Source organism: Diaphorina citri, unplaced genomic scaffold, assembly GCF_000475195.1.
Source record: "Diaphorina citri unplaced genomic scaffold, Diaci psyllid genome assembly version 1.1 scaffold140, whole genome shotgun sequence".
Classification (NCBI taxonomy): domain Eukaryota; kingdom Metazoa; phylum Arthropoda; class Insecta; order Hemiptera; family Psyllidae; genus Diaphorina; species Diaphorina citri.
The window spans coordinates 114,173-139,800 of record NW_007377577.1 but is presented as its reverse complement, the minus strand read 5'-3'; the positions used below and the strand labels follow the sequence as shown (position 1 = coordinate 139,800).

Below are 25,628 nucleotides of genomic sequence, written 5' to 3'. Positions count from 1 at the left end.
GAAGAGGAGTAAATCCTATGATACCTATGCATACAAAAGCAAGGCCGTAATCAAAACTAAGCCATAGTTTTGAGATTCTATGACCAGCCCCTCGCTGAAATCTTGGGTACGGGCCTGCATCAAAGGGGGTTTTACGAAAGTAAGTCCCCATTTTATCACACATAGTTCGCGGGTTCATGGCCTTGAATGAACCAGTTTCCAACGGATTACTAAAGTTAAGAAACACCGCCGCCGTGCGTGCTGGTTGCTATCTGGAAAACCGTCTGACGTGCTGCTGCATGCTGGTACCGTGCTAGTACGAAGTGCACTCAGTCAGATGAGGACAACTGAGGAGCTGCTATCAGCTAGAAAAAGGTGGAGTAAATGGACTTATCAGTCTCATTCTGTCAGTAAAAAATTCCACTAATGAGACTTTTCTTTTACCTTTGTTTACGATTCTGTAGTACCCCAATGTCCTGATCCAGTCTATCAATAGCATCCTCCAGTAGTTTAATATAGCTATGTATACTCATACATCGCTGAGATAAATGATCCTGGGTTATTTTCTGATTAGCATCCCCCGCCATGGCTGTCGTAATGAGCTCCTTCTTCACGTTGTACTCCGTCCTGGGAACATATGAATGAAGTTAAGCGACTTTGCGCTTGGTTAGTATCCGGACGGGTGACCACTGACCAATGTGACCATATGGGTACTCGCGTGCGACTGGCTTTTCCTGGTCCCACTTAGGGGTGAGGTTGAGGGAGGAGGCGGAAAGCTTGTCGCCAAATGGAGAGTAAAACCTCCGTCACTCAAAACCTCAACAGTTATACAGGGACGGTAAAGCCCTTGAAAAAACTTTAATTTGACTGTAGGTCGCGGGTTCGATTAACATCCGGAGCGTATTTAATTTTTTATTTTTATTTTTATTTTTTTACCTTTTTTTATTTTTTTTTTTTTACCTACAGGGAAGGCAATTACTAAACAAAGTTCTTGAACGGATAATGTTCGTTCTCGGAACGGCTGGCTTTCTCCTATCCTGTCTTCCTTCTCTCTTCGATTTAATTAAACGATAAGACCTCAGCAGAGTCAGCAGTTTCAGTTCCCTCTTTCAAAACTCTTGAAAAAAGCATTCTTTTCATTTTGGTTACTAAGTCATGCAGTGTCCAAAATAACGTCACACGTAGGTAGATGGTCTATGACAGCGATTCCCAAACTGGAGTTCTTCGGAGCTGTGTAGAAAAAAGTTTGGAAATCGCTGGTCTATAACATAGTGGCCGGTGGCCGTTTTACTTACAAATATGACGCATCATGTTCCCGTTTCAAATCCATATGGAGGCCACGTTCAAACACCTGAGGCCGAGGCGGTACGCTGGTAAACAGGAGGGCGTGGGTTCGATCCCAGCCGAGGCATGGAATTTTATCCTCATTTATTTGAGAATTTGACCACAATAATAGTAATGTGTGAGACTGTTTCCACTGCACACACGATTTTTTTCCCAACGACACAAAATAACCTTATAGGCTATGTAATTTAAATGCACGAAACGATTTTTTTCGGAACAAGTGGGAACGCGTCTCTATCCGAATGTAGTAAGTGGGCTTAATATCCGGATATCCATGTAACAAGTCAGTTCAATGTCCGGATAAAGTAACCAACAGAAGACTTTGTAGAGCAGGAAAGTGTGTGGTCCCCCCCTGGTCAGAGCGCCGGACGTCGGTATGGTAGTATGCAGTAGAATGTGTATGGTCCAACCCTGATCTGTATTGTAACACAACAATGTATGCAGTAGAATGTGTATGGTCCAACCCTGATCTGTATTGTAACACAACAATATATGCAGTAGAATGACAATGTGTATGGTCCAAGCTCGCCTGGTAAACAGGAGGGCGTGGGTTCGATCCCAGCCGAGGCATGGAATTTTATCCTCATTTATTTGAGAATTTGACCACATAACTTTATCCGGATGTAGTAAGTGGGCTTAATATCCGGATATCCATGTAACAAGTCAGTTCAATGTCCGGATAAAGTAACCAGGGACGGATACTGGGCCCGGACAGCATTACATCGATCATTATCTACCGTGATGCTCTTCCGCTTAACCTGAATCTCGGACTCTAGTTTGTTTCGAGCATAGAGCAGCCCGTTCTGTGTGGTTTCTGCCTGACGGAGTTGATCCATGAGACTTGAGATCTGAGTGGTTAAGCATTTGACCTCTTCCAGTAATCTGTGAAACGAAAATAATATGTTTGTTTGTTTGTGTGTGTGTGTTTTTTTTTTTTTTTTTAACAAAAAAAATGTTTGTTTTTTTGTGTTTTTTTTTTTTTTTTTTTTTTTTTTAAGGGTAGAAAGTCGATCCATACACAACAAAATTTGCACCACCACTTTCGTGTTCCTGGTAAAAAGACCTTTAATTTGATATATAGGTCGACTAGGTTTGGATAAGTCCTTCTATGGGGTCAGACAGAGTGACAGACGGCACCGAAGCAAATACAATAGTCCGTCCCTTATACCTTTTTATTACTATTGTAATAATAAAGGAAGGACGGACTAAAAAGCCCACTCCAAGGCTTAAGTGTAGGGCCAAACAGCCCTAGAGAATGTGTTAAGCTTCAGCCAGCCTTGTTAGATTAGAAAGTAACGCGCCTACCATGTAAGCGCTGGGTCACGGGTTCGATTCCCGTCGGGCCGAGCTTTATCCTAAACAGATAGGGTTCGTTCTCGGAACATAGAGTACCCACTACACACGACACAATTTTTTTCCAAACTACACAAAATGTCCTTGTAGGCAATGCGATTTAAATGAGAGAGTTCCCACTACGCACGACACGATTTTTTCCCGAACGACTCCAAATGTAGATTTGTAGACAATGTAATTTAAACGAGAGCGTTCCCACTACACACGACACGATTTTTTTTCCCGAACTACACAAAACGTCCTTGTAGGCAATGTAATTTAAACGAGAGCGTTCACACTACACACGACTCGATTTTTCCCCGAACGACAAGTGTGATAGGGTTCGTTCTCGGAACGACTGGCTTTCTCATATCCTGCCTCCTTCCCTCTTCGATTTCAGGACGATAAGACCTCAATTCTTACAATTCCCTCTAGCAAACCTCTAAATAAGTTACCTTGTTTAGACTGCGGAAAAAAAATAACTTTTCAGTCTCATTCTTTCAGTATAAACGGGTTATATATTCTATTTTATTCCTTCCCAACTTGAAAAAAAGGAGTAACTGTCCCACAAAAAAGAGGGGTTCCCAAACTTTTCGCCGCTCCCCTTTTCTACTGATTCGGATGTAAGCTGATTTTTTTTCACACACAAAAAGCCCACTCTGAGGCTTGGGTGTAGAGTGTAGAGGCAACTGCCCTAAGGGATGGGTTCAGCTGATGTTTTATTTTGTCTAGTAGGTAATTAATTCCCTCTGGTGATTTTTACGGCTATCTTTTAAATGGCAGGGTTCTCCTGGAGGAAAAAAAAGGAACCCCTACTGACCCACTTCCGCGTTACTTACCCTGCCTGTACATCATCCTGACAATTCTCAACAGACAGTCTGGCCTGTCTGTTGCTCAGTCGAGTTTGAGCTACCTTCAGAGCTTTCTCCAGGTTTTGAATAATGTTCTTCAAATCGGCGATCACTGTCTCTGTTTCTCCCAGATGATTTACCACCTTAAAAATAGAAATAATAATAAAAAAATAATTAATCCGATTACTTAAAATTTGAGAAGGTAAAGGACTTTCGGACTTCAATTCATAGAGTACCCACTACACACGACACGATTTTTTTTCCAAACTACACAAAATGTCCTTGTAGGCAATGCGATTTAAATGAGAGAGTTCTCACTACGCACGACACGATTTTTTCCCGAACGACTCCAAATGTCGTTGTAGATTTGTAGACAATGTAATTTAAACGAGAGCGTTCCCACTACACACGACACGTTGTTGACTGCGGTTCAGGACGAGTCAGCCAATTTAACATGGCTAGAGCTAGAGACCATCACCCCGGTGTATAGCAGATACAAAAAGACACCTTTTCTTGATTCTGCTATCGCCATTCGGCGAAAGCTAAACCCGCTACAACAACAACAACAACAACAACAACAACAACAACAACACACACTTTTTTTTCCAAACTACACAAAATGTCCTTGTAGGCAATGTAATTTAAACGAGAGCGTTCCCACTACACACGACACGATTTTTTTTCCGAACGACTCCAAATGTCGTAGATTTGTAGACAATGTAATTTAAACAAGAGCGTTCCCACTACACACGACACGATTTTTTTCCCGAACTACACAAAATGTCCTTGTAGGCAATGTAATTTAAACGAGAGCGTTCCCACTACACACGACACGATTTTTTTCCCGAACTACACGAAATGTCCTTGTAGGCAATGTAATTTAAACGAGAGCGTTCCCACTACACACGACACGATTTTTCCCCGAACGACAAGTGTGAGCGGGCCTTCACCTTCTGTAACTCATGCTCCAAGGTTTCTCTCGTCTTGTCGATGGCGCAAACTTTGGTAGCCAGCGCGTTGTTCACTTTATCCGCCTGTTCCCGAACTTCCTTGACGTACTGTGACAGAATCGGCCCGTCCAAATACGCAATCACATCGGCCGATTTAGCCAGGGTGATTTCGGCTTCGTTCAGATTTTCCCGGGTGTAGTTTTCCCAACTGATCGGGGTGGATTGACTGGAATAATATCAAAGGTAGAGTATTACAGTGTTCTAGTGAAAAGTTCTTTCAGTTTCCTCTCTACCAATCTACTTTCTGCTCTCCCAAAATTTCTCTCTCCCAAAATTTACTTAATTCTCTTCTTTTCCTGGTAAACAGGAGGGCGTGGGTTCAATCCCAGCTGAGGTATGGAATTTTATCCTCAATATAATTTGAGAATTTGACCACAATAATAGTAGTAGCCTACTGCTGGAGTAAAGGGACTTTTCAGTCCTATGCGAGCAGTATAAATAAGCACTATTATTATTACCTGTACTATCAATGAACTGCAACCAAGTCCTAGTCTCCAAGTGAAATCAATCTAGTCCTTGTAGTATTCACATTGACACCGATTTGAATCGATTTGAGGAGAACTCTGTACATCTGTCATGGTGATTTCTATTCAAATGAAGAATATTGACGATTTAGAAAGTGACTTATGGTGCGTTTTGCTATGACGAGTCGAAATGTGTTGACTGATTTTTAAGTGAGTTTCAAGTTTTTACGAGACTATTTTGCAGACTTTTCTTCTTCTTCTTCTTTTTTTTTCTTCTTCTTCTTCTTTCTTTCTCTCTCTTCTTCTTTCTTTCTCTCTCTCTCTTCTTCTTCTTTCTTTCATTTTCTTTTACTCCCAAACGGTAGCTATGTCTGGTTTCCATGAAATAAAATTTCAAAATTTGGCAAGAATGTTCAACAAATAAAGGATATTTGGATTATTGTAAACAAAATATCTCGAGAACGGTAAGAGCTAGAGACTTGAAATTCGGTATGTAGATGTCAAATGTAACAAGGATGTGACACGAAATTTGGTTAAGATCGGTGCAACGGTTGGCGGCATTTTATCGCTTTTTGGCGGTTTTCGGTGTAATTTAACAATATATCGGAAACGGTATGAGCTAGAGACTTGAACTTTGGGTATGTAGTTTACAAATGTGACAAGGGTGCAACTCAAAACGTTTGGTTGAGATAGGTGCTGCGGTTGGCGGTATATTGACCACAATAATAGTAGTAGCCTACTGCTGGAGTAAAGGGACTTTTCAGTCCTATGCGAGCAGTATAAATAAGCACTACCTATTATTATTATTAGTAGATATCTAAGGTCTTATGGTCTGAAGTCGAATAGAGAAGGAAGACAGGATAAGAGAAAGCCAGGTTTTTCGAGAATGAACACGACCTGTCCTCCCCGGGCGAGAATCGAACCCGTGACCTAGCGCTTACAAGTTAAGTGCGATACCCTCCTACCTAACTAGGCTGGCTAGAGTTGACTTTAAAACTGAATTTTAAGATCAACCCCCTTTAGGAATCATCTTTAGACATTTTTAAGGACCTCAGTTCTTGATAATCAGAATCGTTGCTACCTACTTACGAAATTATGAGGTTAGCCACTATCAGGTAGACCTGACAGGCGTACCTTTTCAGCCGTACCTGTCAGGTCTACCTGATAGTGAGTGGCTGGCCTAAGCTACCTACTTCTCCGGTATCCTTGCTGAGCTGGCTCGGGACAGTATCGAGCTAGATTTGATGTTCAAGCTCAAATTGTGACTGTCTATATTGAACGCTTGAGTTTTGTTACTCCAATCGAGCTGCAGATTGGATTTGACCGCCATATTGTCTCGAATTTGATCCTGAATTCGAGCCAGAGTGTCAGCCATCAGTTTGTCCAAATCCTTTACCATGTTGCTCTCCTGAGGAACGTTAAACAGAGAGTAGACTAGTAAAACAGGGAGGAGAACAGCTAACCCTAACCAGCCTAGCTAGCTGGCAGTTCTTCAAAAGATTCTCTCTGGTTTTAAAGAACAAGCACAAGTCCTCACGACGCGACGGTTGACTGCGGTTCAGGACGAGCCAATGAAACACACGACTAGAGACCATCACCCCGGTGTATGGCTGATACAAAAAGATATCTTTTCTGTATTCTGCCACCACCATTCAAGAAGAAGAAGAAGAAGAAGAAGAAGAAGAAGAAGAAGAAGAAGAAGAAGAAGAAGAAGAAGAAGTTTATTCATTACAATTCATAATTATTTCTCTTTCTGAATAAAGCCCTGTAGTACTAATGTACTTTTTGAGAAAAATTAAACAGGGTACGAGGTACACCATAGGGCTGTCTGGAAGGGACTGACAAGAAACGCCTTTCCTATATAAGTAGGCAAAGGTTAGGAAGAAGAAGAAAAAGTACTAAAGTTTTAGACGAGGAGGATTCAGCTGAAAGTTTATTGAGCTCGGGAGGGAATTGTCCTAAGGCATAAAATGAACAAATCCTAACGCATCACCGTTAGTAGAGCTAAATCCCCGGTGTGTATTCCTATCCCTAAACTCATGACGTCCATATGTTCTATACGTAGCATTCCTCTCTATCCTTCTCCAAAAGGCCATCACCCCATATTCTCCTACGTTACCTGGATAAGTTGCTGATAGGGTGGATCGCCCAAATGATCGTCCTCCATTCTGAGAGATCTGATGTGCAGACATTCCGAGTTTATGTTCTGTACCATGTGGACGCCAAACATTGCACTTCTTAACCTGAGAAGAAGAGTAAATCGTATGATACCTATGCATACAAAAGCAAGGCCGTATTCAAAACCAAGCCATAGTTTTGAGATTCTATGACCAGCCCCTCGCTGAAATCTTGAGTACAGGCCTGCATCAAAGGGGGTTTTACGAAAGTAAGTCTCCATTTTATCATACATAGTTCGCGGGTTCATGGCCTTGAATGTTCGCGGGTTCATCCCAACGGATTACTAATGTTAAGAAACACCGCCGCCGTGCGTGCTGGTTGCTGCGCAGCGTAGGTCTTCTTGACGTTCAACCACGGCTGATCACATGCCCACCCTAACGCCACCTGGTGGAGAAGAGAATGAAACGTTCACCTTAGACATTCAAAAGAGGGGAAACGAGCTTAATAAGAGGGGATATATTCCGAAAGGAAAGTCCGCCTTTGGTGTTCGATTACCTCCGTGCTAGTACGAAGTGCACTCAGTCAGATGAGGACAACTGAGGAGCTGCTATCAGCTAGAAAAAGGTGGAGTAAATGGACTTATCAATCTCATTCTGTCAGTATAAAATTCCACTAATGAGACTTTTCTTTTACCTTTGTTTACGATTCTGTAGTACCCCAATGTCCTGATCCAGTCTATCGATGGCATCCTCCAGTAGTTTAATATAGCTATGTATACTCATACATCGCTGAGATAAATGATCCTGGGTTATTTTCTGATTAGCATCCCCAGCCATGGCTGTCGTAATGAGCTCCTTCTTCACGTTGTACTCCGTCCTGGGAACATAATTATGAATGAAGTTAAGCGACTTTGCGTTTGGTTGGTATCCGGACGGGTGACCATATGGGTACTCGCGTGCGACTGGCTTTTCCTGGTCCCACTTAGGGGTGAGGTTGAGGGACGAGGCGGATAGCTTGTCGCCAAATGGAGAGTAAAACCTCCGTCACTCAAAACCTCAACAGTTATACAGGGACGGTAAAGCCCTTGAAAAAAAACTTTAATTTGACTGTAGGTCGCGGGTTCGATTAACATCCGGAGCGTATTTTATTTCATTATTTTTTTTTACCTTGTTTGACGCCCTACAGGGAGGGCAATTACTAAACAAAGTTCCTGAACGGATAATGTTCGTTCTCGGAACGGCTGGCTTTCTCCTATCCTGTCTTCCTTCTCTCTTCGATTTAAACGATGAGACCTTAGCAGTTTCAGTTCCCTCTTTCAAAACTCTTAAAAAAACCTTTCATTTCATTTTGGTTACTAAGTCATGCAGTGTCCAAAATAACGTCACACGTAGGTAGATGGTCTATGACAGCGATTCCCAAACTGGGGTTCTTCGGGGCCGCGTAGAAAAAAGTTTGGAAATCGCTGGCCTATGACATAGTGGTCGTTTTACTTACAAATAGGACTTATCATGTTCCCGTTTCAAATCCATATGGAGGCCACGTTCGAACACCTGAGGCCGGGGAGGTACTATTTTGGCCCAACTATCTTCGGCCGTGCCTTGCCATGAGCGGGCAGGGTCGGCCGTAGACATTGGCATGGAATTGCCGTCAGATTTTCCAGGGCCGGGACAAAGGAAGGCGTTTGCCGGTAACGATGGTTCCAAAGTAGAACCAGTCTGTGGAATAATGTAAATAAATAATTTATGTCTATATTTATGGGATCTCAAACAGGGAACTTTACAGGGCGAGTGGTATAAAGGTGTGTCCAAACATAGTCGACCGGCCGTCGATCGACGAGACGAATCTATGTTATCGAGGCAGTGTAGACGGTTCAGTCGACAATACTTAACAATCATCGACGTCGATCGATGGGCGGTCGACTATTTGTGGACACACCTTTAAGAGCTATGCCACCGAGGTCTCTACTCTGGCCTACCCAAGAATAAGAAGGAAAAGGTAAATAGGTATTCACTTACCACAGGAAGATTATTGTCTCGTGTTTCACACTCACAAACGGGTTCTTCTTTTTCCGGAGCCATTTCTTCCAACCTAGTTAATACTCAAGTACCCTAAGAACACTATAGGTATACACTAGTAGGTATTTAAAACAGTCGTTCAGTGAACGTCAAGAAAAACCCACTAGATAGGTAGAAAACAACCGTGCTGTCGTTTGTAGACCTCTGTCTTTACGTGGCGTAGATATCTACATAACACGTCAGAGTTCAAAGCGGATACCCACTGGCCAGCTACTTTACATAAAAATAAATAAATAAATAAAAAATGAGCTGATATATTTTCCCCTCTATTGATTAATTTCCCCCTATAGCCAAAACGCGTGTTTCAGTTCGATTCTCACCCAAGGAAAAGGATTTGAAAAATTGGGGTGTAGATATTCCCCCAGGCTAAAAGTTATACAAGGGGGTTGCTATAGATTCAGGCGTTGTTAGGAGGGGAGATAAGAACTACACGTGTCTTTATCCTTATTATTCGATTTTACCTATGTAGGTATGCTACCTAGTTAGGTATTGTTTAGTTACCTTGTTTGTTAACCGTGCTCTAAATAAAATAGACGGGACTACACGGTACATATGGAATTCTATGTATTTCGTTCGTTTTTTGCCAAAAATTTTGCATAATGCACTCATCAACCTCGTGGCAAGCTTCATTCTGTAGAATTGTAAATACAATTTATTACTAATATTATTAGATTTTTAGTAAAAGTAGGTACCTACCTACCTACCTACCTACTGTGCTATGTAGATTGTATATAATTATTCATGCCAAATAATGCTCCATACATGCGGAACAACGTATTACAATCAACAATAATTGAAAATTTTGCCTCGGGGTCAAAAAAGCACGGGAAAAATTTGGCAAGATAAAATTCACCGATGATAGAGTGACGTCGCGCGACGCATGTTTGAAATTGCGTCCACTTTTGATAGAGGTAAACACTTTGCGCTAGGTAACAGGTTCGATTCCCGCCCGGGACGGTCTTTATCCCAAGCAGGAAAGGTTCGCTCTCGGAACGCCTGCTCCATAATGGCTTGGAAAGGGAAGAGAAATAAGAACGCAACTTTTTCTACGTTTTTTCTTTTCCTTCGGCCCTGATGAGGCCAATTAGCCAATAATATTCCACTTTTATTATTTAGCTGACAGGACAAATATCTCCATGTTTTATCTTTTTCTGCTGGCCAGCCGTCCGGGGCGAACTTTTTCCTAAACAAATAAAGTTTGTCCTCGGATCTGCTTCTTCTATCCCGTCCTCCTCTCTTCGATTTCCCTATAATGGCTTGGAAAGGGAAGAGAAATAAGAACACAACTTTTTCTACGTTTTTTCCTTTCCTTCGGCCCTGATGAGGCCAATTAGCCAATAATATTCCACTTTTATTATTTGGCTGACAGGACAAATATCTCCATGTTTTATCTTTTTCTGCTGGCCAGCCGTCCGGGGCGAACTTTTTCCTAAACAAATTAATAAAGTTTGTCCTCGGATCTGCCCACTTCTATCCCGTCCTCCTCTCTTCGATTTCGGGACGATAAGGCCTTCGTTACCTTTCCGTCTCTACGGCCCTGATAGGGAAAAGTCTATACGGCCCTTTGATAGGGTCCAATATCATAATGTTTCCCTGTCGACCCCAACATGTTTTCATGCCCCAGGTCTCAGTGTGTTGCGCTGAGCTTTTCCACGAAAAGTACGTGTAATTTTTCATCAGCCCTCTTTTCCAATTCAGCCCCGAAGGCATTCGCTTTGTGTTTGGGGATTTGTTTATTTTCCAGCAAACAAGTTGTTGTTATAACATAATGTTGACGGGGTTATTTTTTGTTGGGAGTTCTACGAATTTTGTAGCCTTGATTTCCTACGGAAAGATGTTACCTTGATTTTTATTCAGAGCTGCCAGCAAAATCTTGTCTCGAGAAGGGTTTGTGTTACGCCTACACTGCATTCTGTCTCAGAAATTTACCTTTCCACGGACCAGCTGTAGAAATATGATTTTTAACTCTGACGTTACTATATTATGATTATGACGCTTTTTAATGACCATTTTTCCCCAAATTGTTAAAAAAAAAAAAAAAAAACAAACAAACAAACAAACAAAATATACCTAATTGAAAAAAGAGCTGATATATTTTCCCCCCTATTGATTAATTTTTTCCCCCTATAGCCAAAACGCGTTTCAGTTCGATTCTCACACAAGGAAAAGGATTTTGAATGCTCGTATGTTTGGGGTGTAGATATTCCCCCCAGGCTAAAATTAATACAAGGGGGTTGCTATAGATTCAGGCGTTGTTAGGAGGGGAGATAATAACTACACGTGTCTTTATCCTTATTATTCGATTTTACCTATGTAGGTATGCTACCTAGTTAGGTATTGTTTCTTGCTTATAGGTATGCGTAGGTAACTAGGTAGTTAGGTAGATATTACCTAGAAAATTTGTTTCGTAATCTCGGCCAGTCTAGTTAGCTTGGAGGGTAGCGCGTTTGCCTTGTAAGCGCTAGGTCCCGGGTTTGATTCCCGTTCGGGGCGAATTTCCTAAACAGATAAGGTTCGTTCTTGGAACGGCTGGTTTTCTTGTCTTTCTTCTCTCTTCTCTTTCGGGACGATAAGACCTTAGCAGTTACCCTTCATTCGGTGACAAGCTACCAACCTACTCACAAAGCTTGAGTGAGTCGGGAAAGCCAACAGCTCGCGATTCCCCAAATGATCCCAGAAATCTAAGCAAAAGACTGAGAAATGTATAAAAAACTGAGAATGCATGTACAATGTAAATAAAATCAAATGTATTATAATTAAAATCAACACAAGAGATCAAAACAAAATAGACAAAACAAGGTTTACAATTTTTTTTAATTCAAAGTTCGGACGGCTTTCTATTACCCAGACAAAAATACTGTCCCACAAAAAAGAGGGGTTCCCAAACTTTTTCACCGCTCCCCTTTTCTACTATTTAGGATGTTGGCTAATGTTTTATCTGGGTAGTTCCCTCCGATAATTTTTATTTTCTACGGCTTTCTTTTAAGTGGAAGGGTTTTCCTGGAGGAGCTCTTCAACCCAACCACAGATTCTGTCAACAATAAAAAGTTCTACGGTAAAATCCCTCCCGAAAATTTGTGGGAGTAAAATTACTCTTGAGAAAAAGTAAATCACATGATAGAAATAGTGATCTACTGAAATAAGTATTTTAAACGTCCTCTTTTGCATGTTACCTAACGCTACCTAAGTACAATAGAAAGTTACCTGTCTACAACAAAAAGTTTGCATACCTACTTAAACATACTTAATCACAAAAATTAAGTACAACAAAATATAGGTATTAGTATTACTAAAAGAATATTATAAAAAACTCAATAAAATAAAATAAGCTGAGAGGGATTTTACCATACATCTTCAAAAAACTCGGGTGGGACTTTACTTTTTTTTCCCTCATGGAGGGAATTTTTATCAAACAAAGCTCTCCTAATTTTGAGAGACCAACTAAGCAACTCCCAAGAACACTCCCAATTCCCAATAAGAAGAAAGAAGATCTATGAAAGAATGGATTGTCATAGACCTGAGCAGTTTCCTCCTCAGTCGATTCAAACTTTGGGATTTATACTAAAGTTTTAGGAAGGATTGTGTAAATCAAGACTTGACCCCCCCCCCCCGTCCATTAGAGTTTGGACCCTCGGGCCCTCCCTCGACAAAATCCTGGATACGGCCCTGAGTTTGAATTCACTAGCTCCAGGTGAATCATTGAAGTTAAGTAACGTTGTGCTTGGTTAGTATTTGGATAGGTGACCTGTCTGTAACAAAGTTTGCTGCTGGTTGTTTCAAAGTGTTCTCAGTTTCTTGAGGACAGCTGACGAGGTGGTTACAATTACAAATTCATACCCTCCTGTATAACTATTGGGTTGTGGTTGTATGGAAAACGTTTTCCGTTTTGGACCTTCACAAAGTTACCAAGTCAATCAAGTACCCTCTCCTGTTTAGTTTTTTAGTAAATTAAAATTGTGGTTCCAGGTCCCCTCTTGTAGATGGGACTAAGAGCCTAGGCCCGGTATAGATGGAACTGAATGAACCCCCCTCTTTAATTAGGACAGGTGATTTATTTTTCTCATATGCTCTATTACTATGACTCTATGACACATCACATATGTTTGTGACTTTCTTGCCTAAAAGAATAGACTCATTGCCTCTCCTCTAATTAGCGTTTTCTCTTAATTTATTAATCCTTTATGAAACAATGTGCGTTTTCCACCTGTGACCTTCACGGTTAGCGTGTCAGTAAACAATTTACTGAAATTACCTACCAATGGCAAGTATAAATAGGGTCTAAAATGCCCTATCTACAGCAGTTGTCAACACTAATAGGGACAAAGAATCTAGTTTCTAATGGGTTCTATTGAAGTGTTGGTTTAGAGATCCTAGTTTTGAAAGGAGCTCTTGCTTGGGATCATGGGCTATAGAGTTTTCAAGGGGATGTATGCATCCCTATTCCCTGTGGGTCGTTTTGCTCCTGAATGTTCTGAGTACTTGGGGTAAGTGACGCTAATTAGTAAACTTTTGGAAAAGCTAGCAGCTCGCGATTGTCCAGATGTTGTTGTTGTAGCAGTGACAATTCGAATTCGAACACTTTATGGAGATTTTTTCAGAATACTTCATTGACATAGGATTAGAGTCCCTTTTTCCCAGCAGTTTCTTCGTTTGTTCAAAATAATATTAATAATAATAATGTAAATGTAAAAAAAAAATGTAAATGCAGTTTTTTTGTGTTATTATGTCACAACTTTGGTGCTCACTGCAGCATTTGTAGGATTTTCCCAATATCTCAATAATCCTAAAATTCAATGTTTACCTACCATGCTGGCACCGGTCGCTATGCGCATTTATATGTCATAGCTACTCATTTTCCTCACGAGGCTGAGTGGGCCCCGCAACAGCCAGTCACGGAATCAATCATTTGCATGATACAAATTTCTTGACCCCGCCGGGAATCGAACCCGAGTCTCCCGCGTGCAAGGCGAGCGCAGTGACCACTACGCCATGGGAGCTGACGTAGTCTAGAATAAGTCCAGATGCAAATCACAGAAAATGTTACTTAGCAATCTTAGCATCGGTAATTGGTACTTAAGGCAAAAAACAGAGTGGAGCGGAGAACATAGTAGATCTTTTTGCTCTTAGATCTATGCGTTGCTCCCTCTATCGTCATTTCCCCCTACCTGCTCGATGCTCTCCGCTTACTCTGTTTTTAGCCTTAAACATACTTTTTTTCCCAATCTGGAAATCTGGCCCCTGCATCGTCCCCTACCAGCCTTAAACCGTCCCTGACCGTGAACATTGTTCACTGAACACCCTCTCACCTGCCAGGGGTGGTCCGACAAGGTTCCCAATACCCTGCGCTAGCAAGGTAAGTCCATACGCCGTAGCAAACCTGTCCAGCGGTACCAACTCCACCAGAATGATAGGCGTACAGGAGAAATTCGACGCGAAGAATATGCCAAAACTCAAACAGGTGAAAAGAAGCGCCCAGTAGTTTGTGGCGAATAGGGGCATGAGAGCGGTGGATACTCCGCAACCAATGAGGCACGCAGCGTAGGTCTTCTTGACGTTCAACCACGGCTGATCACATGCCCACCCTAACGCCACCTGGTGGAGAAGAGAATGAAACGTTCACATTAGACATTCAAAAGAGGGGAAACGAGCTTTATAAGAGGGGATATATTCCGAAAGGAAAGTGCGCCTTTGGTGTTCGATTTCCGCCCGGGGCGGATTATATCCTGAACGGATAATATTCGTTCCCGGAAGGCTGGCTTTCTTCTATCCCGTCTTCCTTTTCTCTTCGATTTCAGGACTATAAGCCCTTGGTATTGGTATAAGTAGGGCTATAATAAACGCCCTTTGTCACTGCGACCTGGTTAGATCTTTTGTGACATTTGTGATGATGAGACCTTAGCAGTTACAGTTTTCTCTGTCAAACCGGATGAAGCTCTTCCCGGAAGGCTGGCTTTCTTCTATCCCGTCTTCCTTTTCTCTTCGATTTCAGGACTATAAGCCCTTGGTATTGGTATAAGTAGGGCCATCGGCTTTAATAAACGCCCTTTGTCACTGCGACCTGGTTAGATCTTTTGTGACATTTGTGATGATAAGACCTTAGCAGTTACAGTTTTCTCTGTCAAACCGGATGAAGCTTACGGATAATATTCGTTCCCGGAAGGCTGGCTTTCTTCTATCCCGTCTTCCTTTTCTCTTCGATTTCAGGACTATAAGCCCTTGGTATTAATATAAGTAGGGCCATCGGCTTTAATAAACGCCCTTTGTCACTGCGACCTGGTTAGGTCTTTTGTGACATTTGTGATGATAAGACCTTAGCAGTTACAGTTTTCTCTGTCAAATCGGATGAAGCTTACGAGTGGGAACGGTCTTAAGGAAACTCACCATTCCAACGGTGTTGGTCACGCCGATGTAGCTCAGAATACTCGTCGCCTCCTCCTTACTCAGGCCCTGGTTGGTGACGAAGTCCGTCAGGTAGAAATACGGAATGACAAACCAGGTGAAAAGGAGAATGGTCGAAATGGAGACGAGAAGAAAGTGGAGTTCGAGAAACATGGAGAAGTCGAACATCCCCACTATCAACTCGCGGGCATCGTCCATCCAACTCTGAAACAGAATAGAATAGAATTTGGAATAGAAGCAGAGTAGAGCAGGGATTTCCAACTTCCATGTACACGCGGGCCACATGCTACGATGGCAGGTACTTCGCGGGCCAGATACACAAGGGAACAGGCCCCTATCCCAGGATTTTCTCGAGGGGATGCCCCATTTTCGGAGTCAACCCCATAGTAAAAAAGCTAAAATAGAACCCGAGGGGGCTCACTTTAAAAGCTTCGCGGGCCACAAAAATGGTCTGGTGGGCCACATGTGGCCCGCGGGCCGCTAGTTGGAAATCGCAGGAGTAGAGCATAGTAGAATAGTACAGAGGAGGAACAGAATGAATTTGCAATTGAAATACGAGTGCGATTCTTTGTCGATGGTGGGATTCGAACCTGGGACCTTCTGCATGGCAAGCAAGGGCGTTACCTTGTTTGTTAACCGTGCTCTAAATAAAATAGACGGGACTACACGGTACATATGGAATTCTATGTATTTCGTTCGTTTTTTGCTAAAAATTTTGCATAATGCACTCATCAAACTCGTGGCAAGCTTCATTATGTAGAATTATAAATACAATTACTAATATTATTAGATTTTTAGTAAACGTAGGTACCTACCTACTGTGCTATGTAGATTGTAGATAATTATTCATGCCAAATAAATGCTCCATACATGCGGAACAACGTATTACAATCAACAATAATTGAAAATTTTGCCTCGGGGTCAAAATAGCACGGGAAAAATTTGGCAAGATAAAATTCACCGATAATAGCGCGACGCATGTTTGAAATTGCGTCCACTTTTGATAGAGGTAAACACTTTGCTCTAGGTAACGGGTTCGATTCCCGCCCGGGACGGTCTTTATCCTAAGCAGGAAAGGTTCGCTCTCGGAACGCCTGCCTCCTATTGGCCCAACTATCTTCGGCCGTGCCTTGCCATGAGCGGGCAGGGTCGGCCGTAGACATTGGCATGGAATTGCCGTCCGATTTTCCAGGGCCGGGACAGAGAAAGTGATTTGCGGGTAACGATGAGTTCAAAGTAGAACCAGTCTGTGAAATAATGTAACTAGCTTTTTTAGCCAGCCTAGTTAGCTTGCCTTCTAAAGGTGTGTCCACACATAATCGACCGGCCATCGATCGACATCGATCGATGTTGACTAAATCGTCCACACTGCCTCGATAACATAGATTCAATCGATGCGACGGCCAGTCGATAATGTATGGACACACCTTAAGCGCTAGGTCGCGGGTTCTCGAAATTTATCCAGGTTATCGTAAACAGTTAAGGTTCGTTCTCGGAGCGACTGGCTTTTTTCTATCCTGTCCTTCTCTGTTGGGATTTGAACCAAGGATCTTTTTGCTTACAAGGCGAGTGCTATAGGAGCTATGCCACCGAGGTATCTACTCTGGCCTGCCGAAGAATAAGAAGGAAACAAAAAGGTATTTACTTACCATAGGAAGATTATTGTCTCTTGTTTCACACTCACAAACGGGTTCTTCTTTTTCCGGAGCCATTTCTTCCAAACTCACTAAATAGGTACCTACCTAAATACCTACACTATGAGTAGGTATTTAAAACAGTCGTTCAGTGAACGTCAAGAGAAAACCACTAGATAGGTGGAAAACAACCGTGCTGTCGATTGTAGAACCTTTTCTACGTGGCGTAGATATCTAGCAATTCATTAGATGGTGATTCTCCTTTGAGTAGTTTTGGATAATTGTCATAGATTAAATTGTACAGACGGATATTTTTACTGAGCTTGTCGATTACTTCCAATGGCAACTGAAAGAGAGAAACACGCACAGGTTCAAGAGATTTAGATGACGTGAAAAATAACAAAAATGGAATTGTAGAAAGATAATGTTTCGAAAAGATATCCCCACCCGTGCAAAGTAATTTTGGACTGATAAAATTTCGTAGTCAAGTAAATGTTTATCCAATTGATTTAATGTTGGGTTTGTTTAGTATTTTGTTAATAGCTTTCTTATGTCTTACATTGTTATTGAATAAAAGAAGACTTAAGAGCTCGATGATCACAAAAGATTAGAGAAACAACAGAAAAGCAAAATGGACAAAAAAAGTTTTTCGAGAATGAACACGACCTGTCCTCCCCGGGCGAGAATCGAACCCGTGACCTAGCGCTTACAAGTTAAGTGCGATACCCTCCTGACTAACTAGGCTGGCTAGAGTTGACTTTAAAACTGAATTTTAAGATCAACCCCCTTTAGGAATCATCTTTAGACCTTTTTAAGGACCTCAGTTCTTGATAATCAGAATCGTTGCTACCTACTTACCGTGTTTTCAGTGAACGGGATAACAGCTATGAGAATCCCGGAGATGATGATCCAGAATCCGGCCAGGTAGAACGAGTAGTCCCAGATTTGCGTCACGTCAAACACCCAACCTGGAAAAAGTGTTTTCAGTGAACGGGATAACAGCTATGAGAATCCCGGAGATGATGATCCAGAATCCGGCCAGGTAGAACGAGTAGTCCCAGATTTGTGTCACGTCGAACACCCAACCTGGAAAACGGGAGAAAGGTCAGTCAGAACGGTTAGCCCAGTGGTCACTTGCTATGCAGGAAGTCCTGGAATCGATGCCCACCGTTGACGAGAATTTGCACCCATAGGTATCTGTTTGAAAATATTTGAAATAAGTTGTTTTTTGTTTGCTGGACCCATCATCGACTAATAGCACCTTACCTGTGCACTTTCAAGTGTTTCAAATAGTGCGTCGGTTGTTCTTTGAAGCTGAACTGACGTCTCAGCCAGGGCGTCGAGTCAGAGCGATGCTGCCTGCCCAAATTCCATCATCGACATCATCTAATGTGGAGTATATTGTCTCTTCTCGCCCATCTGATGATGGACTACGCGATGGGCATGCTAAATACTACACGGACATGTTAAGTCCCATGCAGCAGAATCGCTAGGTAGTCTAGAATAAATGCAGTTTCTTTGTGTTATTATGTCACAACTTTGGTGCTCACTGCAGCATTGTAGGATTTCACCAATATCTCAATAATCCTAAAATCCAATGTTTACCTACCATGCTGGCACCGGTCGCTATGTGGAGTATATTGTCTCTTCTCGCCCATCTGATGATGGACTACGCGATGGGCATGCTAAATACTACACAGACTTGTTAAGTCCCATGCAGAACAATCGCTAGGTAGTCTAGAATAAGTTTATAGATACAAATCACACACAATGTTACTTAGCAATCTTAGCATCGGTAATTGGTACGTAAGGCAAAAAACAGAGTGGAGCGGGGAATATATTGTCTCTTCTCGCCCATCTGATGATGGACTACGCGATGGGCATGCTAAATACTACACAGACTTGTTAAGTCCCATGCAGCAGAATCGCTAGGTAGTCTAGAATAAGTCTAGATACAAATCACACACAATGTTACTTAGCAATCTTAGCATCGGTGATTGGTACGTAAGGCAAAAAACAGACAAACAGAGTGGAGCGGAGAACATAGTAGATATTTTTGCTCTTAGATCTATGCGTTGCTCCCTCTATCGTCATTTCCCCGACGTGCTCGATGCTCTCCGCTTACTTTGTTTTTAGCCTTAAACATACTTTTAGTCCCAATCTGGAAATCTGACCCCTGCACCTGTTACCAGCCTTGTTTTCTTCGAGGGTAGCGCGTCTGCTTTGTAAGATATAGATCGCGGGTTGGATTCTCACCCGGGGAAGAACATTACCCTAGGTCACCTAGGTGGACAAGGTTTGTTCTTGGAGCTTTATGGGTTGATAAGACCTTTCCTTGTTTTCTTCGAGGGTAGCGCGTCTGCTTTGTAAGATATAGATCGCGGGTTGGATTCTCACCCGGGGAAGAACATTATCCTAGGTTACCTAGGTGGACAAGGTTTGTTCTTGGAGCTTTATGGGTTGATAAGACCTTATGAGGATAAAATTCCATGCCTCGGCTGGGATCGAACCCACGCCCTCCTGTTTACCAGGCGAGCGTCTTGACCACTACGCTACCGAGGAACATAGTAGATATTTTTGCTCTTAGATCTATGCGTTGCTCCCTCTACGTGCTCGATGCTCTCCGCTTTACTCTGTTTTTAGCCTTAAACATACTTTTAGTCCCAATCTGGAAATCTGACCCCTGCACCGTCCCCTACCATAAGACCTTTGCAGTCAATTGGTCTGTGTTAACCTTATGTACGAGTTTCGTGAAATCGTTTTACTAATAATAGCACCTTACCTGTGCACTTTCAAGTGTTTCAAATAGTGCGTCGGTTGTTCTTTGAAGCTGAACTGACGTCTCAGCCAGGGCGTTGAATCGGAGCGATGCTGCCTGCCCAAATTTCCGGGCGGGGACATCGACTTGCACCGGTTGGAGTCGTTTCCCTTCCCCGCACTGACGAGCGGTTCGTGCGGCCCATCGCTTTCAACGCTGTGATTTTTCACGAGTGGCTTCCCGCGAGGCTCGGAGGCGCGGTCGGCTTCCGCGCTGAGCGTTTTCTGGAGTTGGCGAAGTTTGGGAGCGGTGAAAGAATCTTCGAGTTCCGCCGCGGTTCGGTTGGGCTCGGGGTACTTCGGGTTTTCTGGCGTCGTGAACGGGTCGCTGGATTTGTGGACATCCTGCTGGAAAAGTATGCAACTAATATTTAGTATGGTTATAGGATTGGGAATAACGGAATAACTCCTTTTACAAAAGGGCCACTCTGAGGGTTAGGTCGCGGTTCGGTTGGGCTCGGGGTACTTCGGGTTTTCTGGCGTCGTGAACGGGTCGCTGGATTTGTGGACATCCTGCTGGAAAAGTATGTAACTAATATTTAGTATGGTTATAGGATTGGGAATAACGGAATAACTCCATTTACAAAAGGCCCACTCTGAGGGTTAGGTGTACGGGCAACTGCCCCAAGGTATAGATAAGAAAAGAAGTAAGACATCTAAAAGTCTTCTCTTTTTCTCCTGTCTCAAAACTACCTAAGAAAATATGGTGTTTTTGGCACATCCACTGAAAACACCTTCTTCCTTTCTTTCTGCTATTTCGCGAAAACAACGAGAAATCCACTATCCAAAACAAATGCTCAGATTAGTTTTTAGAACATAAATTCAAGCTTTTTCATCCCCGGGTCTAAGGGTTCATCTTGAAGTGTTTGTTAACCTCCGAGTATACCTATTTAGAGGTTAACAGCCACTTTAACACGAATCTGTCGGCCCGGGCCTTACTTTTGCTGGATCTTCTTCTTCGCTGGATTGCTTCCGTTTGATTCGCCTGGCTCGTTCTTCTTTCTTAGCTTGTTTTATACTTCGTTTGATTTCTGTGGCTACTTTCGAGTCAGGTTGAATAGTATTGTAATGCAATTCATTAGATGGTGATTCTCCTTTGAGTAGTTTTGGATAATTGTCATAGATTAAATTGTACAGACGGATATTTTTACTGAGCTTATCGATTACTTCCAATGGCAACTGAAAGAGAGAAACACGCACAGGTTCAAGAGATTTGGATGACGTGAAAAATAACAAAAATGGAATTGTAGAAAGATAATGTTTCGAAAAGATATCCCCACCCGTGCAAGTAATTTTGGACTGATAAAATTTCGTAGACAAGTAAAAGTTTATCCAATTGATTCAATGTTGGGTTTGTTTAGTATTTTGTTAATAGCTTTCTTATGTATGTCTTACATTGTTATTAAATAAAAGAAGAGCTCGATGATCACAAAAGATTAGAGAAACAACAGGAAAGCAAAATGGACAAAAAAGGAAAAGTAAAAAGAAATATTACCTATTTCTTTTTACATGACGTGAACTGTTCTGTATTTACATTTCTATTTATTTAATTTACAACTTATTTACACACATAGGTATTGAGTACTACGTTGTCGACTATTGACTTTTCTCAGATTGCTTTTTCCAACATTTGAAGAGTCGTTTCTTTGTTTTCTTCGTGTGTGATTTTTCATCGAATTCGACGATCTATAAAAAAGAAGTGAAAATGAAAAGAATGAGTGTCGGTTGGCGATGACTCTTACGTACCTTTTCATTGTTTCTAATGTACGTGGGAATGTTAATTACAGAGCTGAATTTACAGGTTTCTGCATTTAGCTCGGTTGCTACGCTAGTCTCAATGAAGTCTGGAGTGACACCACTCTCTAGCATTTCTTTTAGTACTTCTATGTCGGGCATATCACTCTCTGTACGATAAGAGACCGAGCCGCATGATGAAGCACCTTTAATAGATTTGAGATCTTTCTCTTTGTTTTGTTCAAGCGTCCACCACTCTGGATCTCTCATGATGGCGCCACACACACAGAGGTTAAAGAAAGTTCCAGAAAGCAGGAGAACAGTTCCTCTCCAGCCATACTCGGAGATAAGATAAGAAGTGATGGGAGCATACACTGTGGTACCAAAGCCAGTACCTGTTGATCCTAAGCTACAAGCAAGGCCTCTCTTCTTCTCAAACCAGAACGCTATACTAACGACAGCAGTAACGTAACTCAGAGCTAACCCTATCCCTGCTAGAAGACCAAAGGTGAGATACATGTGTTCTATAGTCCTAGAGAAACAACTCAGCACAAAGCCCACCCCTGATATAATACCCGCTACTATGGTCATACTGCGACAACCAAACTTCTCAACAAAAGCACTGGCAACTGGTCCTAGCAGCAAAGGTACCGCCATGAATAAACTCCCGATCCAAGCCGTCTTACTCTTACTAGCACCAAATTCGTTGAGGAATTCTATGTATAAGAGACCAAATGAGAAAGCTATACCGTCCCCCGCCATGTTTATGAAGAAAGCTGCTAGAACCACCATCCAGCCCCATCCCCCATCTGGAATTTTAGAATCTTCCTCTTCTCTTGTATTCCCCTCCTCCTCATCCTCACTATCTGGTACTCCAGAGAACTTTACACCCTCATACTCAGTGTCACTAGACTTCTGAACTGTGTCTAAACTCCTAGCTAAGGATGCGTAAGAATATTTACTAACAGGATTATTTCATCTGGAATTTTAGAATCTTCCTCTTCTCTTGTATTCCCCTCCTCCTCATCCTCACTATCTGGTACTCCAGAGAACTTTACACCCTCGTACTCAGTATCACTAGACTTCTGAACTGTGTCTAAACTCCTAGCTAAGGATGCGTAAGAATATTTACTAACAGGATTATTCTCAATGGCTTTCAACGATTGGACAGATGTCATTGATCCCAAATCTTCTAGCGTGGTGATGGATACGCCATTGGAGATGGTTCCTTCAGGTGGCGTATACACATGACTTGGAGTTCTGTTATTAATATACGCAGTCAATGGTACAAGCACAGCCAGAATGCGTTTAGGTCCGTCAATATCTCCTCTGACTTCATCAAAATCATCCGCTTCATTCAGCGTCGCTAACGTCAATGAACTCCTGTACAGTTTCTTCCTGTTTGCTGATCCATCAGCAATGATGTCACTATTGCTTGGCAAGGTGCCGTTCGACACAATTTTCGTTTCCATTTTTCAACACAAATGAAAGACAATGAGGGAAGTTGAATGAGTTGATGGACTCAAGTGAACTTCCGATTACTTTTATTTAATTTTTTAGTTAAGATAAATTCTTGTCAAGGCACTTTACTTTAATACTTAAGAACAAAATACTAGGAAGCGTAATTATTTAATCTCGTTATCCAAAAGAAACTAATCTAATTTGTATTAAGTACTAGTATTGATTTTTTAAAAACCGATTAAGTAAGTGAATTTCATTCAATAGAATAAAACGTTTCCTTGTTTCCAATATTACAGAAGAGGGTTCCTCAGGAAAGCGTAATGAGGCGCACAGCAACACAAGAAATCGAATGCATTAAAATTAATATCACAAAATTGAAAAACTTGGATAAAATAAAAATCTACGCGAAAACAACGTTAAGTAGGTATCAATTTAACAAAAAGAGATTTATAAAATTTGAGCTTTTTTTTTAGATCATCAAAAAGGAGTTGGTTTAGTCGGGCATTCGTTGAAAGAAATCAGTCTGTGTCCATCGACGGGGCCACCCTTGCAGATCAAGAGGGAACTGGAAATGGTAACGGTTTAAATGACTCAAATTTGAATTCCTATGATTAGCACACACAATGTTGATGGATGATGTCACTATTGCTTGGCAAGGTGCCGTTCGACACAATTTTCGTTTCCATTTTTCAACACAAATGAAAGACAATGAGGGAAGTTGTATGAGTTGATGGACTCAAGTAAACTTCCGATTACTTTTATTTAATTTTTTAGTTAAGGTAGGTAGATAAATTCTTGTCAAGGCACTTTACTTTAATACTTAAGAACAAAATACTAGGAAGCGTAATTATATTTAATCTCGTTATCCAAAAGAAACTAATCTAATTTGTATTAAGTACTAGTATTGATTTTTTAAAAACCGATTAAGTAAGTGAATTTCATTCAATAGAATAAAACGTTTCCTTGTTTCCAATATTACAGAAGAGGGTTCCTCAGGAAAGCGTAATGAGGCGCACAGCAACACAAGAAATCGAATGCATTAAAATTAATATCACAAAATTGAAAAACTTGAATAAAATGGAAAGCGTAATGAGGCGCACAGCAACACAAGAAATCGAATGCATTAAAATTAATATCACAAAATTGAAAAACTTGGATAAAATAAAAAATCTACGCGAAAACAACGTTAAGTAGGTATCAATTTAACAAAAAGAGATTTATAAAATTTGAGCATGATGTCACTATTGCTTGGCAAGGTGCCGTTCGACACAATTTTCGTTTCCATTTTTCAACACAAATGAAAGACAATGAGGGAAGTTGAATGAGTTGATGGACTCAAGTGAACTTCCGATTACTTTTATTTAATTTTTTAGTTAAGATAAATTCTTGTCAAGGCACTTTACTTTAATACTTAAGAACAAAATACTAGGAAGCGTAATTATATTTAATCTCGTTATCCAAAAGAAACTAATCTAATTTGTATTAAGTACTAGTATTGATTTTTTAAAAACCGATTAAGTAAGTGAATTTCATTCAATAGAATAAAACGTTTCCTTGTTTCCAATATTACAGAAGAGGGTTCCTCAGGAAAGCGTAATGAGGCGCACAGCAACACAAGAAATCGAATGCATTAAAATTAATATCACAAAATTGAAAAACTTGAATAAAATGAAAATCTACGCGAAAACAACGTTAAGTAGGTATCAATTTAACAAAAAGAGATTTATAAAATTTGAGCTTTTTTTTTAGATCATCAAAAAGGAGTTGGTTTAGTCGGGCATTCGTTGAAAGAAATCAGTCTGTGTCCATCGACGGGGCCACCCTTGCAGATCAAGAGGGAACTGGAAATGGTAACGGTTTAAATGACTCAAATTTGAATTCCTATGATTAGCACACACAATGTTGATGGTTAACAAATTGTTGGTGTTCGAATACGTCATAATAATTAAACAAGTTATTGATTATCATTCTCTAAAAACAGGCTCGTTAAAATTCCGATTTTTTGAAGTGTCACAGAATTAAAGAAGAGCTCTGCATTATGTATAAACCCATAAGTGGGAGCAACGAATTGTGAATTTATGTTTAAACCCATAAAGAGGAGCCATAGAGAGTTACCTGATCTGCTGGTGGTCTTTAAATCATAATCAGTTACCCATTATTTTGCAGTAATTGGCCTGGAACACCCACGGAGTGCAAAATTTTGTTGCCCGATGTTACACGACGCTGTGGGACGTTTCGAAGCAGCTCTGCAACAGCTTGTTGTGCATCAGAGCCTCTCTAAAACTAGAACCCTAGAGATTCTAGAGAACTCTAAAACACACCACTGAATCCACGATTACGCTAACCCGCTTCAATTAATTCCGGTTTTGACAGCTCGCCTGAAATTACTCCTGGACTACTCGATTAGAAA

At 41.3% G+C, this 25,628-nt stretch overlaps 2 protein-coding genes across 2 annotated transcripts; both read right to left on the bottom strand.

Annotated features, from left to right (window-relative positions):
- Positions 1-1,991: 1,991 nt before the first annotated feature.
- Positions 1,992-9,176, bottom strand: LOC103504915 (tektin-4). The gene is made up of 8 exons (XM_008469214.2): positions 9,114-9,176; positions 8,593-8,813; positions 7,792-7,974; positions 7,100-7,223; positions 6,174-6,388; positions 4,457-4,682; positions 3,495-3,649; positions 1,992-2,205 (listed from the first exon to the last, which is right to left on the bottom strand). Exons 1-8 carry the CDS (start codon positions 9,174-9,176, stop codon positions 1,992-1,994), a joined length of 1,401 nt encoding a protein of 466 aa, XP_008467436.2.
- Positions 9,177-14,417: 5,241 nt separating this feature from the next.
- LOC103504914 lies at positions 14,418-23,843 on the bottom strand. Its single transcript, XM_026820350.1, has 10 exons — positions 22,797-23,843; positions 21,770-22,626; positions 20,963-21,202; positions 19,989-20,371; positions 18,473-18,565; positions 18,288-18,292; positions 18,065-18,174; positions 17,428-17,552; positions 15,555-15,939; positions 14,418-14,765 (listed from the first exon to the last, which is right to left on the bottom strand). The coding sequence occupies exons 1-10, from the start codon at positions 23,227-23,229 to the stop codon at positions 14,433-14,435; spliced, it is 2,964 nt and encodes a 987-aa protein (XP_026676151.1). The 5' UTR covers positions 23,230-23,843; the 3' UTR covers positions 14,418-14,432.
- Between the last annotated feature and the right edge of the window lie 1,785 nt (positions 23,844-25,628).